We start from the raw sequence: 18511 nt of genomic DNA, 5'->3' as shown, positions 1-18511 counted from the left end.
GTTCAAAAACAGTAAATAAAAACAAGGCTGGGGAGACAGTCCAATGAATCTCTTCACCCAGACTACTCAAAGCTGTAGGATCAATTCTCAGCACCACAAAAACTTACATAAAAAATTAAACAAGGCAGGGTAGTAGTGACATACACCTTTAATCCCAATACTTGAGAGGAAGAGGCAGGCTGACCTCGATGAGTTCAAGACCAGCCTAGTCTACAAATGAGAAACCCTATCTCCAAAAACAAAAAACTAAACAAAGATCAGTGATGGTGCACACCTTTAATCCCAGCACTCAGGAGGCAGAAACAGACTGATCTGAGACTATGGCCAGCCTAGTCTACAAAGTGTGTTCCAGGACAGCCAGGATAGAGAACCCTACCTAAAAAAACCAAAATAATAAAGTAATGTTTAAGATACTTAAAAAGAATGGCAAATACAGAGTGAAGTACTATTTTATAACTCGAAAGGCAATGAACTGGTTATATCTTGACAAGTTATATCTTGAAATTACATTATCACTTTGAAATACCTGGACATTAATTCACATTAAAGTATTTGGGTTTCTCTTTTCTACTCTAATTTTTACTTTTTGGTTTTTCAAGACAGGGTTTCTCTGTGTAACAGCCCTAGCTGTCCTGGAAATCGCTTGGTAAGCCAGGCTAGCCTCAAACTCATTGAGATCCACCTGCCTCACCTCCCAAGTGCTGGGATTAAAAGTGTGTACCACAACCACCCAGCTTTTTTGTTGTTGTTTTTTGAAGTAGGGCTTCTCTGTGTAACAGTCCTAGCAGTCCTAAAACTCTTGTAGACTAGGAGGGCCTCAAACTCAGAGATCTGCCTGCCTCCGTCAGTTCAAGGCCATACAGGGCAACACAGAGAAACCCAGCCTCTGAAAAAGAAAAAAAGGAGAAAAAAGGGAGCAGATCGTGATGACGGCACATGTCTAAGCTGAGACACAAGAGATTCCAAGTTTGAGGTCCCTGGAATACATAGTTGAGTCCCAAGACAGTCAAGGTTACATAGCAAGACTGGAAGGAAGCCAGGAAACAGAAAAGGGACAGGGGAAAAATAAAGTCAAGGAACATATGGAGAAACCTTCAATCTTGTCTTATGTATTCAATATATTTGGAAAATAGCTCAATTCAAGTAATTAACTCACATTGGTACCAACACACATAACACTAATTATGGATTTTGTGATTTATAGCACATCTAAATCAAACTTAATACCCAAGGTTAATTTATTTTTCTAAGACTTACTATGGTCTATGGTAGTGGTTCTTAACCTGTGGGTCCTGCCCCTTTGGGTATAGAATGCCCCTTTCACAGTGGTTGAATACCAGATATCTTGCATATCAGATATTTACATTACAATTCATAACAGCAGCAAAATTAGTTATGAAATAGCAATGAATATTTTTATGGTTAGGTCCCCACAACATGGCAGCTCACAACTATCTCTAATTCCAAGATCTGACACTCTCACACAGACATACATGCAGGCAAATGAAATAAAAGTAAATTACTAAAAAAAAAAAAAAAAAAAAACAGAAAACAAAACAAAAAAAAACCCACTGCTCTATGGTGTCTCATTTGTTAATTTAGAAGGTTATAGTGAAAGTCCTAGCTTCTCATGGAAAAGGAAAACTCAGGTAGGGTCTCAAGACCTTAGGAGAAAATAAGAGCATAAGTCAAAATCTTTGAGGTAAAAGGTATTGGCTGGGCAGTGGTGGCGCACGCCTTTAATCCCAGCACTCGGGAGGCAGAGGCAGGCGGATCTCTGTGAGTTCGAGGCTAGCCTGGTCTACAAGAACTAGTTCCAGGACAGCTAGGGCTATTACACAGAGAAACCCTGTCTCAAAAAACCAAAAAGAAAAAAAAGAAAAAGAAAACCACCCAAAAAAAAAATATATCATGGGGGCTGGAGAGATGGCTCAGTGGTTAAGAACTTTGCCTGCTCTTCCAAAGGTCCTGAGTTCAATTCCCAGCAACCACATGGTGGCTCATAACCATCTGTAATGGCCTGCAGGCATACATGCAGGCAGAACACTGAATACATAATAAATAAATAAATAACCTTAAGAAATAATAAAATTAAATTTACAAAATATATATATATATATCATGATATCATAATAGATACTTTAGAAATCACAACATAGGACTAAAAAGTAAGTAATAAGTAATGTACTACTTAATTAGCTCAGATACCAAATGAAAAACACTGTTAGACATACCTAACACAGTACTCAAAATGAAGCCCTAAGCCACACAATATTAAGCAACGAAAAAGTAAATGTGCTATATCTTAGTATGTCACAGGCCTGAAACTAAAAGAGCCAAGGAATAGATAACAAGATTAAGGGACCTAAATAACCAGTCCAGAGTTCAGAATGATGCTACATTTCATGGAAACCAACAGCTAGCTAGTATTCAGGGACTCACATCCTTGGGTTCATTACCTGTGGCCGCTGCTTGTGCTGTGTCTGGTTTTGGTTTTGAGGTTGTTCCCAGTTTCCCCGGGCTCGGTTAGTGCCCACCGACGTCATCATTTACAGTATATACAAATAACAGTATTTACAAGGAAGAATACTGAAGAAGAAAAAAGAGATGGTTAAATGTAGGTAAAATGTTTTTAATTCTGTTTTATCAGAACTTTACCACCAATCACTTTATTTTTCTCAAAGGAACAAACGAAGGAAATTCACTTTTTTTTTTTCACCCACTCTGAATTTCAGTTCTATTGGTGCTGAGAAATCAGAATCAGGCCTTTTTATATGCTAGGCAAGCTCTCTACCACTCAGCTACATTCTCAACTCAAGATTTCCCTTCTTGAGATACATTCAGGTTTTAGTTTGATCTGGTCTCAAACACTATGTAGCAATGCTGACCTTGAAAACCTAATCTTTACTTTCCAAGTGCTGTAACTACAGGTGAGTACCACTGAGACATTTTATGTTGCTGTTTAAATATGGCTGTTAATCCATTTTTTTTGTGTGCCTCAGTGATAAAACATATGCTTTGCATACATAAGGTCTAAGGTTAGATCAACAAATCCTGAATCCAAAAATGTATATAAAGCATGTGTAATGTTTGTTCAATGACAGTCTCACTATGTAGCCTTGGCTGGCCTCAAACTCAAGGCAATCCTCCTGCCTCTGCCTCCCAGGTGCTGGACTGTGTCACTATCTTTTGTTTGTTTGTTTGTTTGTTTTCGAGACAGGGTTTCTCTGTGGTTTTGGAGCCTGTCCTGGAACTAGCTCTTGTAGACCAGGCTGGTCTCGAACTCACAGAGATCCGCCTGCCTCTGCCTCCCAAGTGCTGGGATTAAAGGCGTGCGCCACCACCGCCCGGCTCTGTGTCACTATTTTTAAAAAGATATTAAGAACATAATTTGGTTACTGTTATCTTGCAAATTAGCAAAAACATCAATATTAAAAAGCTTTCCATACATATGAAAGTAACTGAAGTGTCTTTGACAAAAAAAATAATTAACGAACCGTAGAAAATAAATGCCTTCCAGGAGTTGGGCACAGTACATACCTGTAATCCCAGCACTTGGAAAGCTGACCAGAGAGGATTGCAAATTTGAGGCCAGCCTGGGCAACACAGTAAGATCCTGTCACAAAAGACAAGACAGACATAAAAGAGGGAATGGTGGGAGGAAGGGAGAAACGGGGCTAGGGAAGGAAGGAGGAAAAGGGAGGGAGGAAGAAAAGAAAGGGAAGCCTTCTAGGTTAGTCTATAAGTCAAAGTAATTACAATTTAAAATATTTTAGGAGCTGTGGGCATGACTCAGTTAAGGACCTTGGTTTATAACCGTTAACAGGGAGCTAGGAGAAAAACAATATACCCAGCATACATTAAAAGCCATAGCCTTACATAGCCTACAACTGTTATGTGTGACTTCTACTACTTGGGAAAAGTCAAATTCATAACTAGCCTTTTCTTTCCAGTTTCAGCTCTTCATGACTCTACTAGGGCATGTGTTAGTCCTACTGACTACCCAGAATCCATTTTCTAGATAATTCCAACACATGCCTTTGCAGCCGCTTCAGTTGGTCTCCCGTACACTTTCAAGTAAACAGAATGACAATTACTCTCCACCATTCACCTTAATACAAAGAGAATCCCAAATCTGCCCCCAATCAAATGCTCCTATCACCAAGTTTTATCAGAAAGGGCTTCTAGGAAATGACTTGAGTTACTATTTGCAGACTCATCTCACTCTTTAAAGAAACATAGAACACAAGAACCTTCCCAAAACTAGACATAAATTTCTGTCGTTTCTATCAAGTTAAGTGGTCTACTAAATTCAAGTTCCCTTTGTTCATATAGTTTTATAATGTAATCTCAGCGGCTGCTTTGAGTAAACAAAGAAAACATTCATCACCATGATAAAGGGCTCAAAATCAGGTTACTTTTCATTGTTTTATTCCTTTTGAAAGGAGACAAATTTATACTTTCCTGCTCTACATTTTTTTCACTAGCGAAAACACTACTCAGGGTAATTTCAGGCTGCCTAGATGACACAAGATTTTGAAGTCATGAAAGTTCTAAAGAAGTATACAAAGACTAAATATTAGGAACATGAACTTCACCTATTTTTGGATAACACAGAGAAAGAGGACTTTCCTGAGGATAAATCCTTCACCAAGTAGTGTCAATAGATTGCACAGATCTTTGTTTTTTATGTGATCAAGAACAAAGATTTCTACTACATTCCTTATCATCAACATAGGGCTTTTTAACTATTATATTTTAAAATTGGCCGTAAGATAATGCCAACCTACTCCTGTAGCTTAAAAATGTTGAATGATTTCTACTCCATGTATAATATCAATTTTTGAGAATTACACCATAAATACAAGCTGTAAGACTAGCTGTATAAACCACTGCACATTATAAGCTAGATGGAAATATATTACAAAGTCATACTAAAAAATACGTAACTAAGCAGGAAAAAAAATCCTTATCATTCTTGCTTTTAATTTTCATTTCCCTCTTTGGTAATACACCGAAATGTGAAACTAAGAATATTTTACCTCCGTATTAGTAACAATGAGCAACAGGTCAAAAGTAAATCATCTGGGCAGACCACTTAAGGGCACAGAATTAATAGCTTTTTAATAACAAACAAAGACAAATTACCCAGAGTTACACAGTGGGAGTGAATGACCATGTTTGTTAACTCCTAAAAAAAAAAAAGTACTTAAGGGAAATAGGATAAGAAAGAAGTATTGGAAACCAAGAGAACGCTACAGGAACAAGTACAGGATTCAACAAAGAAGTGCCCTTGACTATATTTTGAAAGCCAGCTACTTGAAAAAATAGCCAGAGAAATTTTACTGAAAAAAATAAACAATAAGTATTTATTGAGTATCTACTATGTGTCCAATACTTCAAGAAATACAAAAGCATTGTGACTTAGTTGCTGCTCTCAGGGAGCTTACAATCTAATTTGAGAAACAGTTCAGACATTCTAAAGTTGGACTGGGATGGTTAGGCTTACCACCTCTAACAGAGCAACTAATCCCTAGATGCTTAGTTGCAAAGACTTGTGTCCCATTCCCCAACCACCTTCACTCTAATAAGGAGCCTCCGGGAGTTAGAAACACTTGGGGGCGGGGAGCAGTACATTTGGCCCTTAGTCACTATTTTACACGACAGCAGTGTCTCCCATTCTCAACAGAAACAATCATTGGGATAATCTAATAATTAAAAACAACGGTGTAGGACCACAACACAGTTTTATCAACAGATACACATCCAAAATGTTTTAATCTCTAGTAATGCTGGTTGTCAAACTGACCCACATCCCCTCCCAGCAATCACATCAGATATCCCCAACGCAGAATATGGGAGGTGGAGACAAAAAGGGATTTCTCCAATTAATAATCACAGCGAGTCAAAGGCAAAAGACAAAAAACGTTAACAACAAAATCGCCTTTTACTGTGGTGTCTTTCCACAACACCAGAGGTGGCTAAATTTTAAGAATCGTGGAAAAGCAGTCTCTTGTTTGTGACATCACTTTGCACAACAATTTAGGGGCTGTCCAGCAGGTGAAGGGTCTCAAGAAATCTGGAATTCCATTCCCATTATGAGAAGGATGAACAAATGCCCAGTGACTTAGTGACGTCCCTCGGGCGGAATACAACCCATGGGGGCCTCTATGCCCAGCTTCCCAAATAATATAATGGCTGGGGTACCCAAAACTACACTAAAGACAACAGGGAGCTAAAGACAGCCGCTAAACATATATTCCATGGTGAGGGTCGGTAAGAAAGAAGGCAGGGGAGGAAGAGGAGCTGACAAAGAGGCTGGAAACGAACAGGACAGAAGCCCACGCGCGGAGGATGGGAGCCTCACCCCCCTCCGCGCCACATCAAGAGCCCATGGGGCCATTCGCCTCTCTACCTCCCACCCGGAACAAATTAATCCTCCGCACTCCAAACTGAGGGCCACATGGGGGAGTTTAGGGCAGCTCCACCCCATCGCCCCCCCTCCGCGCCCCCAGACCAGGCCGGATCCGGATCAGAGGCCCGTAGAGGACTGGGAAGGGAGGAGGCTTTCTCCGCAGACACTGGCCCTAGTAGAGAACCCTACCTCAGGCCGGGCCCGGGCCTCGCTCGCCCGCGCTCTTTCTCGCTCTCCCCCTTCAGGCTCTAGCCGCATGCCCCCCCCTCCGGCTGCCCCAAGCCCCGCCCCGGCCACGCTCCCAAATCGAGGCCCCGGCTCTGGCGCGGCCCAGTAGGCCGCGAACCCAACTATAAACAAAACCTCCGGCGGCCAACACGGGGGGTGGGGGGAGGCTGGAGCCCGGGTTCGCAAAACTAGAAGGGTGTACAGCGGGGAGACACACGGCGTGGGGGGGCCTACCGCGGGAGGGGGTACGGAGGGGACAGGGCCGAGGGAGGGAGGGGAGAAGGGGATCGCGGATTTAAAGGGGCCGCGGACAATACCCGGCCCCGCCGCGTTGCCGCTGCCGCCGCCGCCGCCGCCAACGCCGCTGCGCTCCCAACTTTACCTCAGTCTCCTCCACACTGACACCCCGGGCCGCGCCGCCCCTGTCACGTGATCGAAGATTCCCTCCTCCCCACCCCCTCCCTCCTTTTCCCTCTCGCGCTCGCTCTCGCGCCTTCCCCCCTCCCACTTGCCTTCCTGCGTCCCTCAGCACGTGACGCGAAAGGACCGTGCACGTCAGCGTGCGCGCGCCGCCACGCCACGAAACACAGCTCCGGAGTTCCGCGCGCCCGGCCCGCCCCCGCCCCCGCCCTGGACGGCTCCTCCTGCATCACGTGACTCCCGGACGGCCTCGGCTTCCTCTTACTGGCGTAATTCCGCGTCTCTCCACCCGGTACTCCCAGGTTTCCTTGCGGACGGGGGTCACGTGACGGGGGTGGGGCGGAAAGGCGTTGTGCTTAACTAGCGCCCCCCATCCACCATGTTTTCTGGCCGTTTCTAGTTTGATTTGTCCCCAAAACCAAATGGAAATGGCCGGGAACTCCAAGGATCATAGGCGCCCTGGCTGAGGCTGGGCTAACGCGCAAGCGCGGCGGGAATATACTAGCAGGTCTTCGCGGAGAGAGACGATGGCGTCTAGCAGTAACTGGCTGTCCGGAGTGAATGTTGTGCTTGTGATGGCATACGGGAGCCTGGTGAGGAGATCCCCATTCCATTCCTGCTGTGGCGTCTGTCCCAGCCGAGACCCTCGGGAGCTGTTCCTTGGTTCCATTCCTCAGCCACTTGCTCGGTATCTAGGCTTTTGCCTGGTGTCCTTAGACTGCCCGCCCCGGACTGAAAACCCTCTTAAATTCTAGGGCCAGCTATCACGCCTCCCTGCTATTAGCCTTACACCCACCCTATCCTCAGCGACCTGGCTTTGCCCTAAGTTTTATCCCACAGCATTCTGCTCTGAGAGCCTGAGCCCAGGCATTTGGAATGTTTTTTCACTTAATTATGTTGTTATTAAAGATGATTCTAATCTTTTTGGGCAGGTTTTTGTATTACTGTTTATTTTTGTGAAGAGACAAATCATGCGCTTTGCAATGAAATCTAGAAGGGGACCGCATGTCCCTGTGGGACACAATGCTCCCAAGGTAGGTCCTTGGGGCACAAGGTAAACCTGATTCTTTCTTTTGCTATTTAGGCACAAGGAGACTTGCTCTGACTTTAAGAGATGACTTAATTCATATATTTTTATGTCCAATTCATTTTCCCCTTCACAAACTAAGCAAAACTAACTGCGGGCTTGGCTCCCTTGCTCACTGCTGCTGCACATGTCAAAGAGCTAAGCCAATTCATCTGTAAAATGTATCTCATGCCCATCTTAAGTCACCAAGTGTTTCGTGCTGCTTTCCTTTAGCGTGATGTTGGGAATGGTTACAGTTCACTGCTGCTGTGGAATCGTTATTGCCTTTGCAGAATCTGAAAGATGGCCATTGTGCCGGGCGGTGGTGGCGCACGCCTGTAATCCCAGCACTCGGAAGGCAGAGGCAGGTGGATCTCTGTGAGTTCGAGGCCAGCCTGGTCTACAAAGGGAGTTCCAGGACAGGCTCCAAAGCTACAAAGAAACCCTGTCTCGAAAAAAAAAAAAAATGCCCATTGTGCTTGCCTAGAACACATAAGTCTCTGGGTTTGATCCCTGACACTAGAAAAAGGAAGAGGGAAAACATTAATAACCCCCCATCTCCTCTGAAGTCTTTTTCTTGGTGGTCTAGAGCTAAGTAAACGTGACATTGAACTCCTGATCCTCCTGCTTCCAGCCACCAAGTGCAGATATTATATAGATGGCCACCACCACTCCCGGTTTAGGTGGTGCTGGAGGTTGAACCCAGGACCTGGCGCATGATTGACAAGTGCCCTCTCCCAACTGAGCTAACATCCCCAGCTCTAAACCAGAATCCCTGGTACCCCGTTGGCATCCTCGTACTTTTCAGTCTTTCACTTTGTAGTCGAGACAGCTGACTTTACCAGCTTCCTTCTCTGACTCTCCCCATTACCAGCATCAAGCTCTACTTCCTGAATCTCATAACTTTGCACACACTGTCACTGACCTGAAATGTCTTCACTTGGCTGCCCATTCACTCCTTTGTGATTATTTGGAGACTAGGGTCTCTTGTAGGCCAGGCTGACCTCCAGAACTCACTGTGTAGTCAAGGTTGCCTTGAAGTCCTGAGTGCTGGAATTACAGGCCTGCATGGCACTACCCAACTCCTTAGGTTAGATCTCAGTTTAAAAGTTATTTACTCAAAAGAAAAATGCATATTGTATATTTTTTATTTTATTTTTGTTTTTCTGAGCCGGGGTTTCTCTGTGTAATAGCCTTGGCTATCCTGGAACTTGCTTTATATTGACCAGACCAGCCTTGAACTTGGAAGAGATCCACCTACCTCTACCTCCCAAAGTGCTGAGTTTAAGGGCCTGAAATACCACAACCAACACATTACATATTTTAATGCAAGCTTCTTTGTATTCTTATGGTACTTTGAATTTCTTATACCAGCTTGCCCTTTATGTTGGTTAAAACGTGCTTTCTTTGTTGATATAAATCTCAAGGTTTCTGACACATTGGAGGTGTATCTCAATCACACTAGGTTCTATAAATAGGAGGTAGTCAAATTTTTATTTAATAAAAAAATGGGTAATAGTAGAACTAATACTAACACATGATTCCTTTAATCCTAGAGTGTGTTCATTCCTTAACAATACTATTTCCCATGTGCTTATTCTGGCACAGTGGAAAGTCTGAAGAAAGATGCAGTGGACTGCAATGTCAACAGGACTCTTTCCACTTGGCCATATGAAAGAGCACAGGGGTTGGTTTCTAGCACATGATGACCAGTTAAAACTTAGCTATTTAGTAACCTCTAGACTATGTAATGTCAACATTCTTTTAACTTATTCATGTATGTATAGGTAAATATAGAGAGAGAATAAAAAAGAAAATCTAAGTTTTTATCTACTGGTATTGAAAGCATAGATTAATAAAATCACTTGGGGAAATGGTTGGGCATGATGTAATAAGAATGTACATATATGCCAGGTGGAAGAGGCACACACCTTTAATCCCAGCACTCGGGGGCAGAGGCAGGCAGATCTCTGAGTTCGAGGCCAACCTGGTCTACAAGAGTTAGTTCCAGGACAGGCTCCAAAGCTACAGAGAAACCCTGTCTCAAAAGACAAAACCAGAATGTACATATAGCTGTCTAATCCTTGGCCTAAGATTCTGTCCTAGAATAGAACAAATTTCTTTGGACTCTGGCATCCCCTAAGGTTAGATAGGTTCAAAACTGATAATGGTGGTTACTTCTAAATGTGTGAGAACTGCCACATTAAGTAATTTTTAGTACTTTTTTTCCTTTTTCTTGACAAGGTCTTATGCTGTAGCCCAGATTGGAACTGGACCTAGGCCACACTGACCTTGAACTTGGAGCAGCCCTCCCACTTTAGCTCTCAAAGTTTTTCTGGCACACCATGTGGGATAAAGTTCTTTACAACAAGATTCCTCTTAGTCTGACTTAAAATCAGAAATCACGTTGGTGTTCAGCCTAAAGAAATTCTGACAAGTTAAAAAAAGGTCTGGCTTAGAAGCCGATGAGGTGCTCACTGGTTAAGACCTCTTGCTGGAGTTTTGGCCCAACACATATGTTAGAAACCAGGGGTCCCTGTACCCTTGTAACCCCAGCTCTGAAGGTGGCAGAGACTTAAAGGATTGCTGGGGCTTGCTGACTTTCCGCCTCCGTGAGAAAACCCAAACCCTTGGGCTGGGGAGAGTGATAGAGGAGAACACGATACATGCATAACCATTCAGGTGCATGTACAACTCACACACATACACAGACACACAAGTCTTCAAAAGAGACGAGCCAGGTGAGGTGGCACATTTCTTTAATCCCAGAACTCCAGAGGCAGATGATTCTTTGTGAATTTGAGGTCAACCTGGTCTACATAATGGGCTTCAGGGCAACCAAGCTACATAGACCATATCTCAAAAATCAAGAGATTGAGATTTGCTTGGAGCTGTATGTCAGAGGATCTCAAAGCTATTCTTAGATTTCTTCGCTTCATCTTAGTTTACATGCTCTGGATCTGTTACAGATTGTTAGGAAGCAGAATACAAGGTAATGATGCTGTCTTGTTTCTTCTGAATGCACAGGACTTAAAAGAGGAGATCGATATTAGACTATCCAGGGTTCAGGACATCAAGTATGAACCCCAGCTCCTTGCAGATGATGATACAAGACTACTGCAGCTGGAATCCCAGGGGAATCAAAGTATGTGACAAGCTCCTGGTGGGTTTTCAGTGCAGAGATATCCACAGCTTTAGACCCTCTACTGTTAGAGCCCTCAGCACCTCAGTTATCAAATATGTGCCAGATACAAGGAGACAGTTTGCTAATTTACTATAATCTGGGGTGTTTTGAGAGTAATAGCTGACACTGGTCTTTTTTTTTTTCCCCAGCAGGTTGCTACAACTATCTGTACAGGATGAAAGCTCTAGATGCCATTCGTGCCTCGGGTAAGTTAGCTGATAAGGCATACTCTAGAATCTAAACTAGGAAACAGTAATGAGCCACCTTATTAAGATGTGCACATTTATCCAGGAGTGGTGGTGCACACCTCTAATCTCATCATAACTCAGGAGACAGAGACAAGCAGAGCTCTGTGAGTTAAAGACTAGCCTGGTCTACAACAGAGTTCCAGGACATCCAGGGATAGCCACAAAGAGAGACAGTGTTTCAAAAGAGATAAATCACCTTGGATAGTTAATTATGATTTTTCAAGACAGGGTTCCTCTTAGTGGCCCTGGCTGACCTGGAACTCATTCTGTAGACCAGGCTGGCCTCAAACTCAGAGATCCACCTACCTCTGTCTCCCAGATGCTGGCATGAAAGGGGCGTGCCGCCACCACCACCCAGTGGTAAATTATTTCTTCTCCCAAGAGTCTGACTTATTTTGGTTTGGGTTTTTGGTTAATTTTTTTTTAAGTTGGAGATAGTTGCAAACTTACTGTGTTTCCACCTTGAACTTCTGAGTCTCCTGCTTCCACTTCCCAGGGCTAGATTGTGGGCATTTTGCTGCCACTCCCAGTTTATTTGGTGCTGAGGACCCAAGCCAGAGCTTCTGGTATGCTAACTAAGCAAACAATTGAACTACATCCCCGGATCAGTTTATGGTTTCTTTCTTTCATTTTAGTTTTTGTGTGTTTGGGGGAACTGTTAGTTTGTTTGGATTTTTAAGACAGGATCTCAATATTAGCCCTGGGAGGCCTCCAACTCACAGAATCCCCCTACCTCTGTCTCCCCAGAACTGGACAAAGGCACACACACCACATCTGCCCTTAATTACTATGTTATGCTGTGTATTATGTGCCTGCGTGAGTTTATATGTACTGTGTGCGCGGGGGACCAAAGAGGGCATCAGATGTCCTGAAACTAGAATTACGGGTGGTTGTAAGCCTCGAAACTCAGCTCTGCTACAGTCATAGTCAGGCTGTTAGGTGCTGAGCTATCATCTCTCTAACCCCCCGGCGTATGGTTGTGGGCTTGAGGTTTGTTTGTGTTTGTTTGAGACAGGTTGTAGCTCAGATTGGCCTTGAACTCAGCATCCTCCTGCCTTAGCCTCCCATATGCTGGGGTTATCAGTATGTGCCAATATACTACACCTAGCATTTATGCTTTTAAGTTTTTTTTACTGAGATCTCAAGTTTCATGAATTGAGTGATGATAATTGTTTTCTCACAAAAGAATCTGCTTTCTCACTAAGTCCACAAGAGATAGTTAAAGGGTTTTTTCACATTATGTGACTACCTGCATGTTCTTGTCTTAAAGTTTATATCTTAATATCTTAAAGCCAGGTGGCCAAGTAGAACCGTATAAAAGAATGTCAATGCATAGAGCTTAGAATTGTGTAGCCACTACCAAATGACCATTTGAACATAGCTGTGTTCCTCAGATCTTAATTCTATTAGAAACTTTTTCAACTCATTCATGTCATTAGATGTTGTCTTTTTATTAGTGTATATAAACTTTGCTTGATAGGTTTCATGATAGGGCTGGAGAGATGGTTCAGAGGTTAAGAGCACTGGCTACTTTTCCAGAGGTCCTGAGTTGGATTCCCAGCAACCACATGGTGGCTCACAACCATCTGTAATGAAATCTGGTGCCCTCTTCTGGCCTGCAGGCATACATGCAGATAAAACACTTTATACCAAATAAATAAGTAAATCTTTTTTTTAAAAAAAGAAAGGTTTCATGATGATAAATTGAAGATATTTTTGTTTTTCAACTTTGTGGGGTGGTTTTGGGAATTTTGGGGGGGGTTGGTTTTTAGTTCAGTTAGTTCGAGTTTTTTGTTTTTGTTGTCATTTTTCTTTTTCTTTCAAGACAGGGTTTCACTGTGTAACTTTGGAGTCTGTCCTGGAACTCACTCTGTAGACCAGGCTGGCCTCGGACTCAGAGATCCACCTGCCTCTGCCTCCCAAGTGCTGGGATTAAAGACATGTGCCTCCACCACCCAGCTATTTTTTGTTTTTTTGAGACAGGGTTTCTCTATAGCTCTGAGTGTTCTGGAACTTGAACCAAGCAGGCTTTGAACTCAGATCTGTCTGCCTCTGCCTCCAGAGTGCTAGGATTAAATGTGTGCGCCTTCACACCAGACTTAATAAAAGGTTTTGTTTGTTTTTTTTTGTTGTTGTTGTTTTGTTTTGTTTTTCGAGACAGGGTTTCTCTGTGGTTTTGGAGCCTGTCCTGGAACTAGCTCTTGTAGACCAGGCTGGTCTCGAACTCACAGAGATCCGCCTGCCTCTGCCTCCCGAGTGCTGGGATTAAAGGCATGTGCCACCACCGCCTGGCTAATAAAAGTTATTTCTAAGTTTGGAAAATTAACTAGAAAAAAAAGAAAGGAAGAAGAGGTATCCTAATGCTGTTGTCTTCTCAGAGATCCCATTTCATGCTGAAGGCCGGCACCCCTGTTCTTTAATGGGTAAGAATTTCCGCTCCTACTTGCTGGATCTGCGAAACACTAGCACTCCTTTCAAGGGTGTCCGCAAGACCCTTATTGATACCCTCCTGGATGGATATGAGACCGCGCGTTATGGGACAGGGGTAAGTTGGACAGTTTTTCCTCCAGAGAACTAAAGGATGGAATGCTCCAGACAGATACTGATTTTTCCTTTCTCTTTCCTAAGGTCTTTGGCCAGAGTGAGTATTTGCGGTATCAGGAGGCCTTGAGTGAGCTAGCCACTGTGTGAGTAGTACGGTGGGGCATGTCATGTTTTGTTTTTTTGTATAACCCACTAAAATGTCAAAATGATCTGATCATGGTGGTGCAGGCCTTTAACACCTGCACTTAGCAAATCTCTGTAGGTTGGATAGAAACCTGGTCTGCATAGCTAATTTCTTGACACGCAGGGCTACATAGAAGAAACTCATTCTCAAAAACAAAAGGTCTGAAGAGATGACTCAGAGGTTAAGAAAACCAGCTGCTCCTGCAGTTGACCAGGGTTCAATCCCCAGCATCAACATGAGACCTCACAACCATTTGCCGCTCCTGTTCCAGTGGGAGCTGAAGCTCTCTTCTGGCCTCCATAGGAACCTAGCATTTATGTAGAGCACAGACATCCATACACACTACATAAAAATAAACCTTAAAAAAAATGGTATAGCTAGCAAAGGAATGAAGATTTCCAGCACTTTTTTTTTTAATATTTATTTATTTATTTATTATGTATACAATATTCTGTCTGTGTGTATGCCTGCAGGCCAGAAGAGGGCACCAGATCTCATTACAGATGGTTGTGAGCTACCATATGGTTGCTGGGAATTGAACTCAGGACCTTTGGAAGAGCAGGCAATGCTCTTAACCACTGAGCCATCTCTCCAGCCCTCCAGCACCTTTCTACACGCAGACAGAATACCGAGAATACTGTATACATAATAAATAAATAAGTCTTAAAAAAAAAAGCCTAGAAAAGAACATTTGGTTTAGGCAAGGAGTCTGGAGAGATGGCTCAGCATTTATAAGAGTGCTTGCTACTCTTCTAGAGGCCCAGAGTTTAGTTTCCAGCATCCATGTTAGATAGTCATAACTTCCTGTAACTTAAGCTCCAGAGGATCCAACACCTATTCTGGCCTACACACGGGTAGCCTACATTCACATAGATGTACACACATAAAGCAAAATTTAAAATAAACCTTTAGGAGCTGGAGGGATGTTTAGCGATAGAGAACTTCTCTTCTGGAGTGCCTGGCTTGTTTTCTATCACTCACATCGGGTGGCTCACAGTGACCAATCCAGGGGATACAATGCCAACTTCTAATGTCTTTGGGCTCCTGTACATGTGTGGTGCACATACACACAAATGAAAAGTCTTGAAAGAAGCTAGGAAGGAAACCTGATAAAATTTCACTTGGGTCGGGTGAGTTGGTATATGCTGTAATCCCACCACTCAGGAGGCAGAGACAGGCAGATCTGTTAGTTTGAGCTAGCCTGATCTACAGAGTAAAGCTTTGGGATAGCCAAAGCTACACAGAGAAACTTTGTCTCAAAAAAGAAAGAAAGGAAGGAAGAAAGGGAAGGGGAGGGAGGAAAGGAAGGAAGGAAGGAAGGAAGAAAGAAAGAAAGAAAGAAAGAAAGAAAGAAAGAAAGAAAGATGCTGATTTCACTTACATGGTCTAAGTAGTCAGACTCTGGTGTAGGAGGTTCTTCTATCTGTGTTGCTTTTATTGGTTAATTAATAAAGAAAACTGCTTGGCCTGATAGGTCAGAACATAGGTAGGCGGGATAGACAACTGAATTCTGGGAGGAAGAAAGCAGGGTCAGAGATTGCCGCCATGGAGCCAGCCACCAGGTTAGACAGGCTGAATCTTTCCCGGTAAGCCCCGACCTCGTGGTGACATACAGATTTAATAGAAATGGGTTAATCAAGATGTGAGAGTTGGCCAAGAAGTGGTTAGATATAATGGGCCAGGCAGTAATTAAGTTAATATAATTTCTTTGTGGTTATTTTGGGGGTTAGGCTAGCCGGGCAGCGGGATGCAGCCTGCTCTTCCATACTACAAGACTCAGGATGTAAAATGGTAGTTGCTAGGACCTGAGAAGATAAGCCTTATTTAATCAACATAAACATTAGTTATGTGTAGCTGGCCGGGTGGTGGTGGTGCATGCCTTTAATCCCAACACTCGGGGGGGCAGAGGCAGGCGGATCTCTGAGTTCGAGGCCAGCCTGGTCTACAAGAGCTAGTGCCAGGACAGGCTCCAAAGCCGCAGAGAAACCCTGTCTCGAAAAACCAAAAAAAAAAAAAAAAAAAACATTAGTTATGGGAAATGCAAAACATTTTGAAGGTTGGCAGTCCAACATTGTGATTGTACTTAACAGTTCAAAGCTTATAGTTTAAAATAGTCCACCTGTTTCTCCAGCCATCGTGGGAGAGCACATATTTAATCCCAGCACTCAGGAGGCAGAGGCAGGCAGACCTGTGAATTCAAGGCCAGCTTGGTCTGTGGAATGAGTTTCAAAACAGCCAGGGCTACATAGAGAAACCCTGTATGGGAAATGTTTCCTGTGTGTTTCATTTGATATTTTGTTGTTGAAGCTGGGTGTGATGGCCTACTTTCCTGTAAGGCCAGCCTAGCCTGTATAATAGTGAAGACCTTTTCTGTCCCCTCTTCCTCCACACACTTCAAAAAAGAAAAGATTATAATGGAAATAAGGACTTAAAATTTGTTTTTCCTGTCATACCTAAATCATCAAATGATTTTAGTAATGAGTTGTTTGGGTTTTTGTTGTGGTTTTAGTTTGTTTGGCGGTGAAGGTGGGTCATGGGGGGCGTATAACAGACGGACAAACATCATTAGGCTAGACTGACCTTGAATTTATAATAATCCTGCCTCTTGGAATTGCAAGTGTATGCCTCCATGCCTGGTTTAGTAACTGGTAAAATACATCAGAGACCATTGTAGCTGCATGTTTTGGGTGGGATAATTTCTGTATTGTATTCTGTTTTAAAGATTAGTTTTATTAGTTTTAATTATGTGTACACTGGCCTAGAGCTAGAGTTATAGGCACCTGACATGGTTGCCAGGAATTGAACTCTGGGTTCTAGAAGAGCAGTATATGCTCTTAACCACTGAGTCATCTCTCCAGCCCCTTTCTGCTAGCTCTCATTCTGTCCATGTCTTCTGTGTGTTCTTCAGGGTCAAAGCACGAATTGGGAGCTCTCAGAAACAACACCAATCGGCAGCCAAAGACCTAACTCAGTCACCTGAAATGTCGCCAACAACCATCCAGGTCACATACCTCCCCTCCAGTCAGAAGAGCAAACGTCCTAAGCACTTCCTCGAACTGAAGAGCTTTAAAGACAACTACAACACGCTGGAGAGTACTCTGTGATGGAGCTGCAGACGCCACCTGTGCAGCCTTCATGCCGTCTGGCTCAGCAGGCCCAGACTTTGCCAGCCAAAGCTTCTGTTGAGGCCAGAGCTCCTTCAGAACTGTGTATGAAGGGTCATTCCCCAGTCCTTTCTTAGAGGCATTTTCAAATACTGGCTAAGACCCCGGTATTTCCCAAAAGCACTTTTTCTGGATTTGAATTCAGATGTCATTAATGTTTCTGTCAAAGCTTCCTTGAAAATCTCCACTTGTTTTTTTTTTTTTTAAAGATTTATTTATTTATTTATTGTGTACACAGTGTTCAGCCTCCTTGTATGCCTGCAGGCCAGAAGAGGGCACCAGATCTCATTACAGATGGTTGTGAGCCACCGTGTGGTTGCTGGGAATTGAATGAACTCAGGACCTCCAGAAGATCAGCCAGAGTGCTCTTAACCTCTGAGCCACCTCTCCAGCCCCTCCACTTGTTTTTGGCTATAATTCACCTACGCTGTTCAATGCTGTTTAGTCCCAAACATGTAAACTGAGGTCTAGCCTATTGCACTCAGTTGAATAGAAATATTTGGGTTTAGAGCATCTCAGATTTGATTGGTGGAAGTCAGGCAGGACCTCATGAGAAAAAGGGAATGAGAAAGTGGGTAGAATGTCCTCTGGAATTTTGGTGCTCCATTTAAACAGATGTATTAAGACATGAACACGACTTTCTTGAAGTGGAGGGATCTGTCCCGCCGTCACCTAATACTATTATGATGAATAAATAGGAACATTCTGGCACTTGGCATAACCAAGTTGGTGAGATGTGAAGTGGTTTCTTCTAATGTCAGTGTATTAGTCTCAGTTCACAAATTAATAAAATTAACTACTAAATGTGATTTTATTATTATTATTCTGTTGTGGGTTTCTCTGGGTTTTTTGTTTTTTTGGTTTTTCGAGACGGGGTTTCTCTGTGGTTTTGGAGCCTGTCCTGGAACTAGCCCTTGTAGACCAGGCTGGTCTTGAACTCACAGAGATCTGCCTGCTTCTACCTCCCGAGTGTGGGATTAAAGGCGTGCGCCACCACTGCCCGGCTGGAGGGTTTCTCTTTGTAGAGACTGGCTGGCCTGGAATGTGCTTTGTCGACC

The 18511-nt window shown here is 43.3% G+C and overlaps 2 protein-coding genes across 55 annotated transcripts in view; one reads left to right on the top strand and one right to left on the bottom strand.

Annotated features, from left to right (window-relative positions):
* The window catches only part of Ubap2l (ubiquitin associated protein 2 like), a 57543-nt gene extending 50383 nt beyond the window's left edge, over nt 1-7160 (bottom strand). For 25 of the 49 annotated variants that reach the window (XM_075978366.1, XM_075978368.1, XM_075978382.1 and 22 more), the window contains exons 1-2: nt 6961-7053; nt 2460-2589 (exon numbers count right to left, since the gene is read on the bottom strand). In XM_075978366.1, coding sequence (XP_075834481.1) covers nt 2460-2549 — 90 coding nt within the window. In that variant the 5' untranslated portion in view covers nt 2550-2589; nt 6961-7053. Of the gene's footprint in view, nt 1-2459; nt 2590-3540; nt 3678-6604; nt 6710-6960 lie in introns of those variants that run through there. The other 24 variants (XM_075978374.1, XM_075978387.1, XM_075978362.1 and 21 more) reach the window with 14 other exon arrangements.
* Nucleotides 7161-7386: 226 nt separating this feature from the next.
* Ltap1 (lipid transport auxiliary protein 1) lies at nt 7387-18262 on the top strand. 6 transcript variants are annotated; one of them, XM_075978339.1, is made up of 7 exons: nt 7387-7656; nt 7996-8097; nt 11157-11274; nt 11463-11519; nt 13940-14106; nt 14190-14248; nt 17198-18262. In XM_075978339.1, exons 1-7 carry the CDS (start codon nt 7591-7593, stop codon nt 17391-17393), a joined length of 765 nt encoding a protein of 254 aa, XP_075834454.1. In that variant the 5' UTR covers nt 7387-7590; the 3' UTR covers nt 17394-18262. The 6 variants fall into 6 exon arrangements, with proteins under 6 accessions (XP_075834454.1, XP_075834455.1, XP_075834457.1 ...); XM_075978340.1 differs by having other exon boundaries at nt 7413-7656; nt 11466-11519; XM_075978342.1 differs by lacking the exon at nt 7996-8097 and having other exon boundaries at nt 7436-7656.
* The last annotated feature ends 249 nt before the right edge of the window (nt 18263-18511 follow it).

The sequence above is a fragment of the Microtus pennsylvanicus genome, chromosome 7 (genome assembly GCF_037038515.1).
Source record: "Microtus pennsylvanicus isolate mMicPen1 chromosome 7, mMicPen1.hap1, whole genome shotgun sequence".
Taxonomy (NCBI): domain Eukaryota; kingdom Metazoa; phylum Chordata; class Mammalia; order Rodentia; family Cricetidae; genus Microtus; species Microtus pennsylvanicus.
Note: the sequence above shows the minus strand (reverse complement) of the source record. Positions and strands in the feature narration are given on the sequence as shown.

Bases quoted from the DNA above. Each gene is read 5' to 3' on its own strand.
- Ltap1 (XM_075978339.1), top strand. From the start codon at position 7,591: ATGGCGTCTAGCAGTAACTGGCTGTCCGGAGTGAATGTTGTGCTTGTG. The intron at 11,520-13,939 runs GTAAGTTAGCTG...TTGTCTTCTCAG, and splicing joins AGATGCCATTCGTGCCTCGG to AGATCCCATTTCATGCTGAA. The intron at 14,107-14,189 runs GTAAGTTGGACA...CTCTTTCCTAAG, and splicing joins CCGCGCGTTATGGGACAGGG to GTCTTTGGCCAGAGTGAGTA.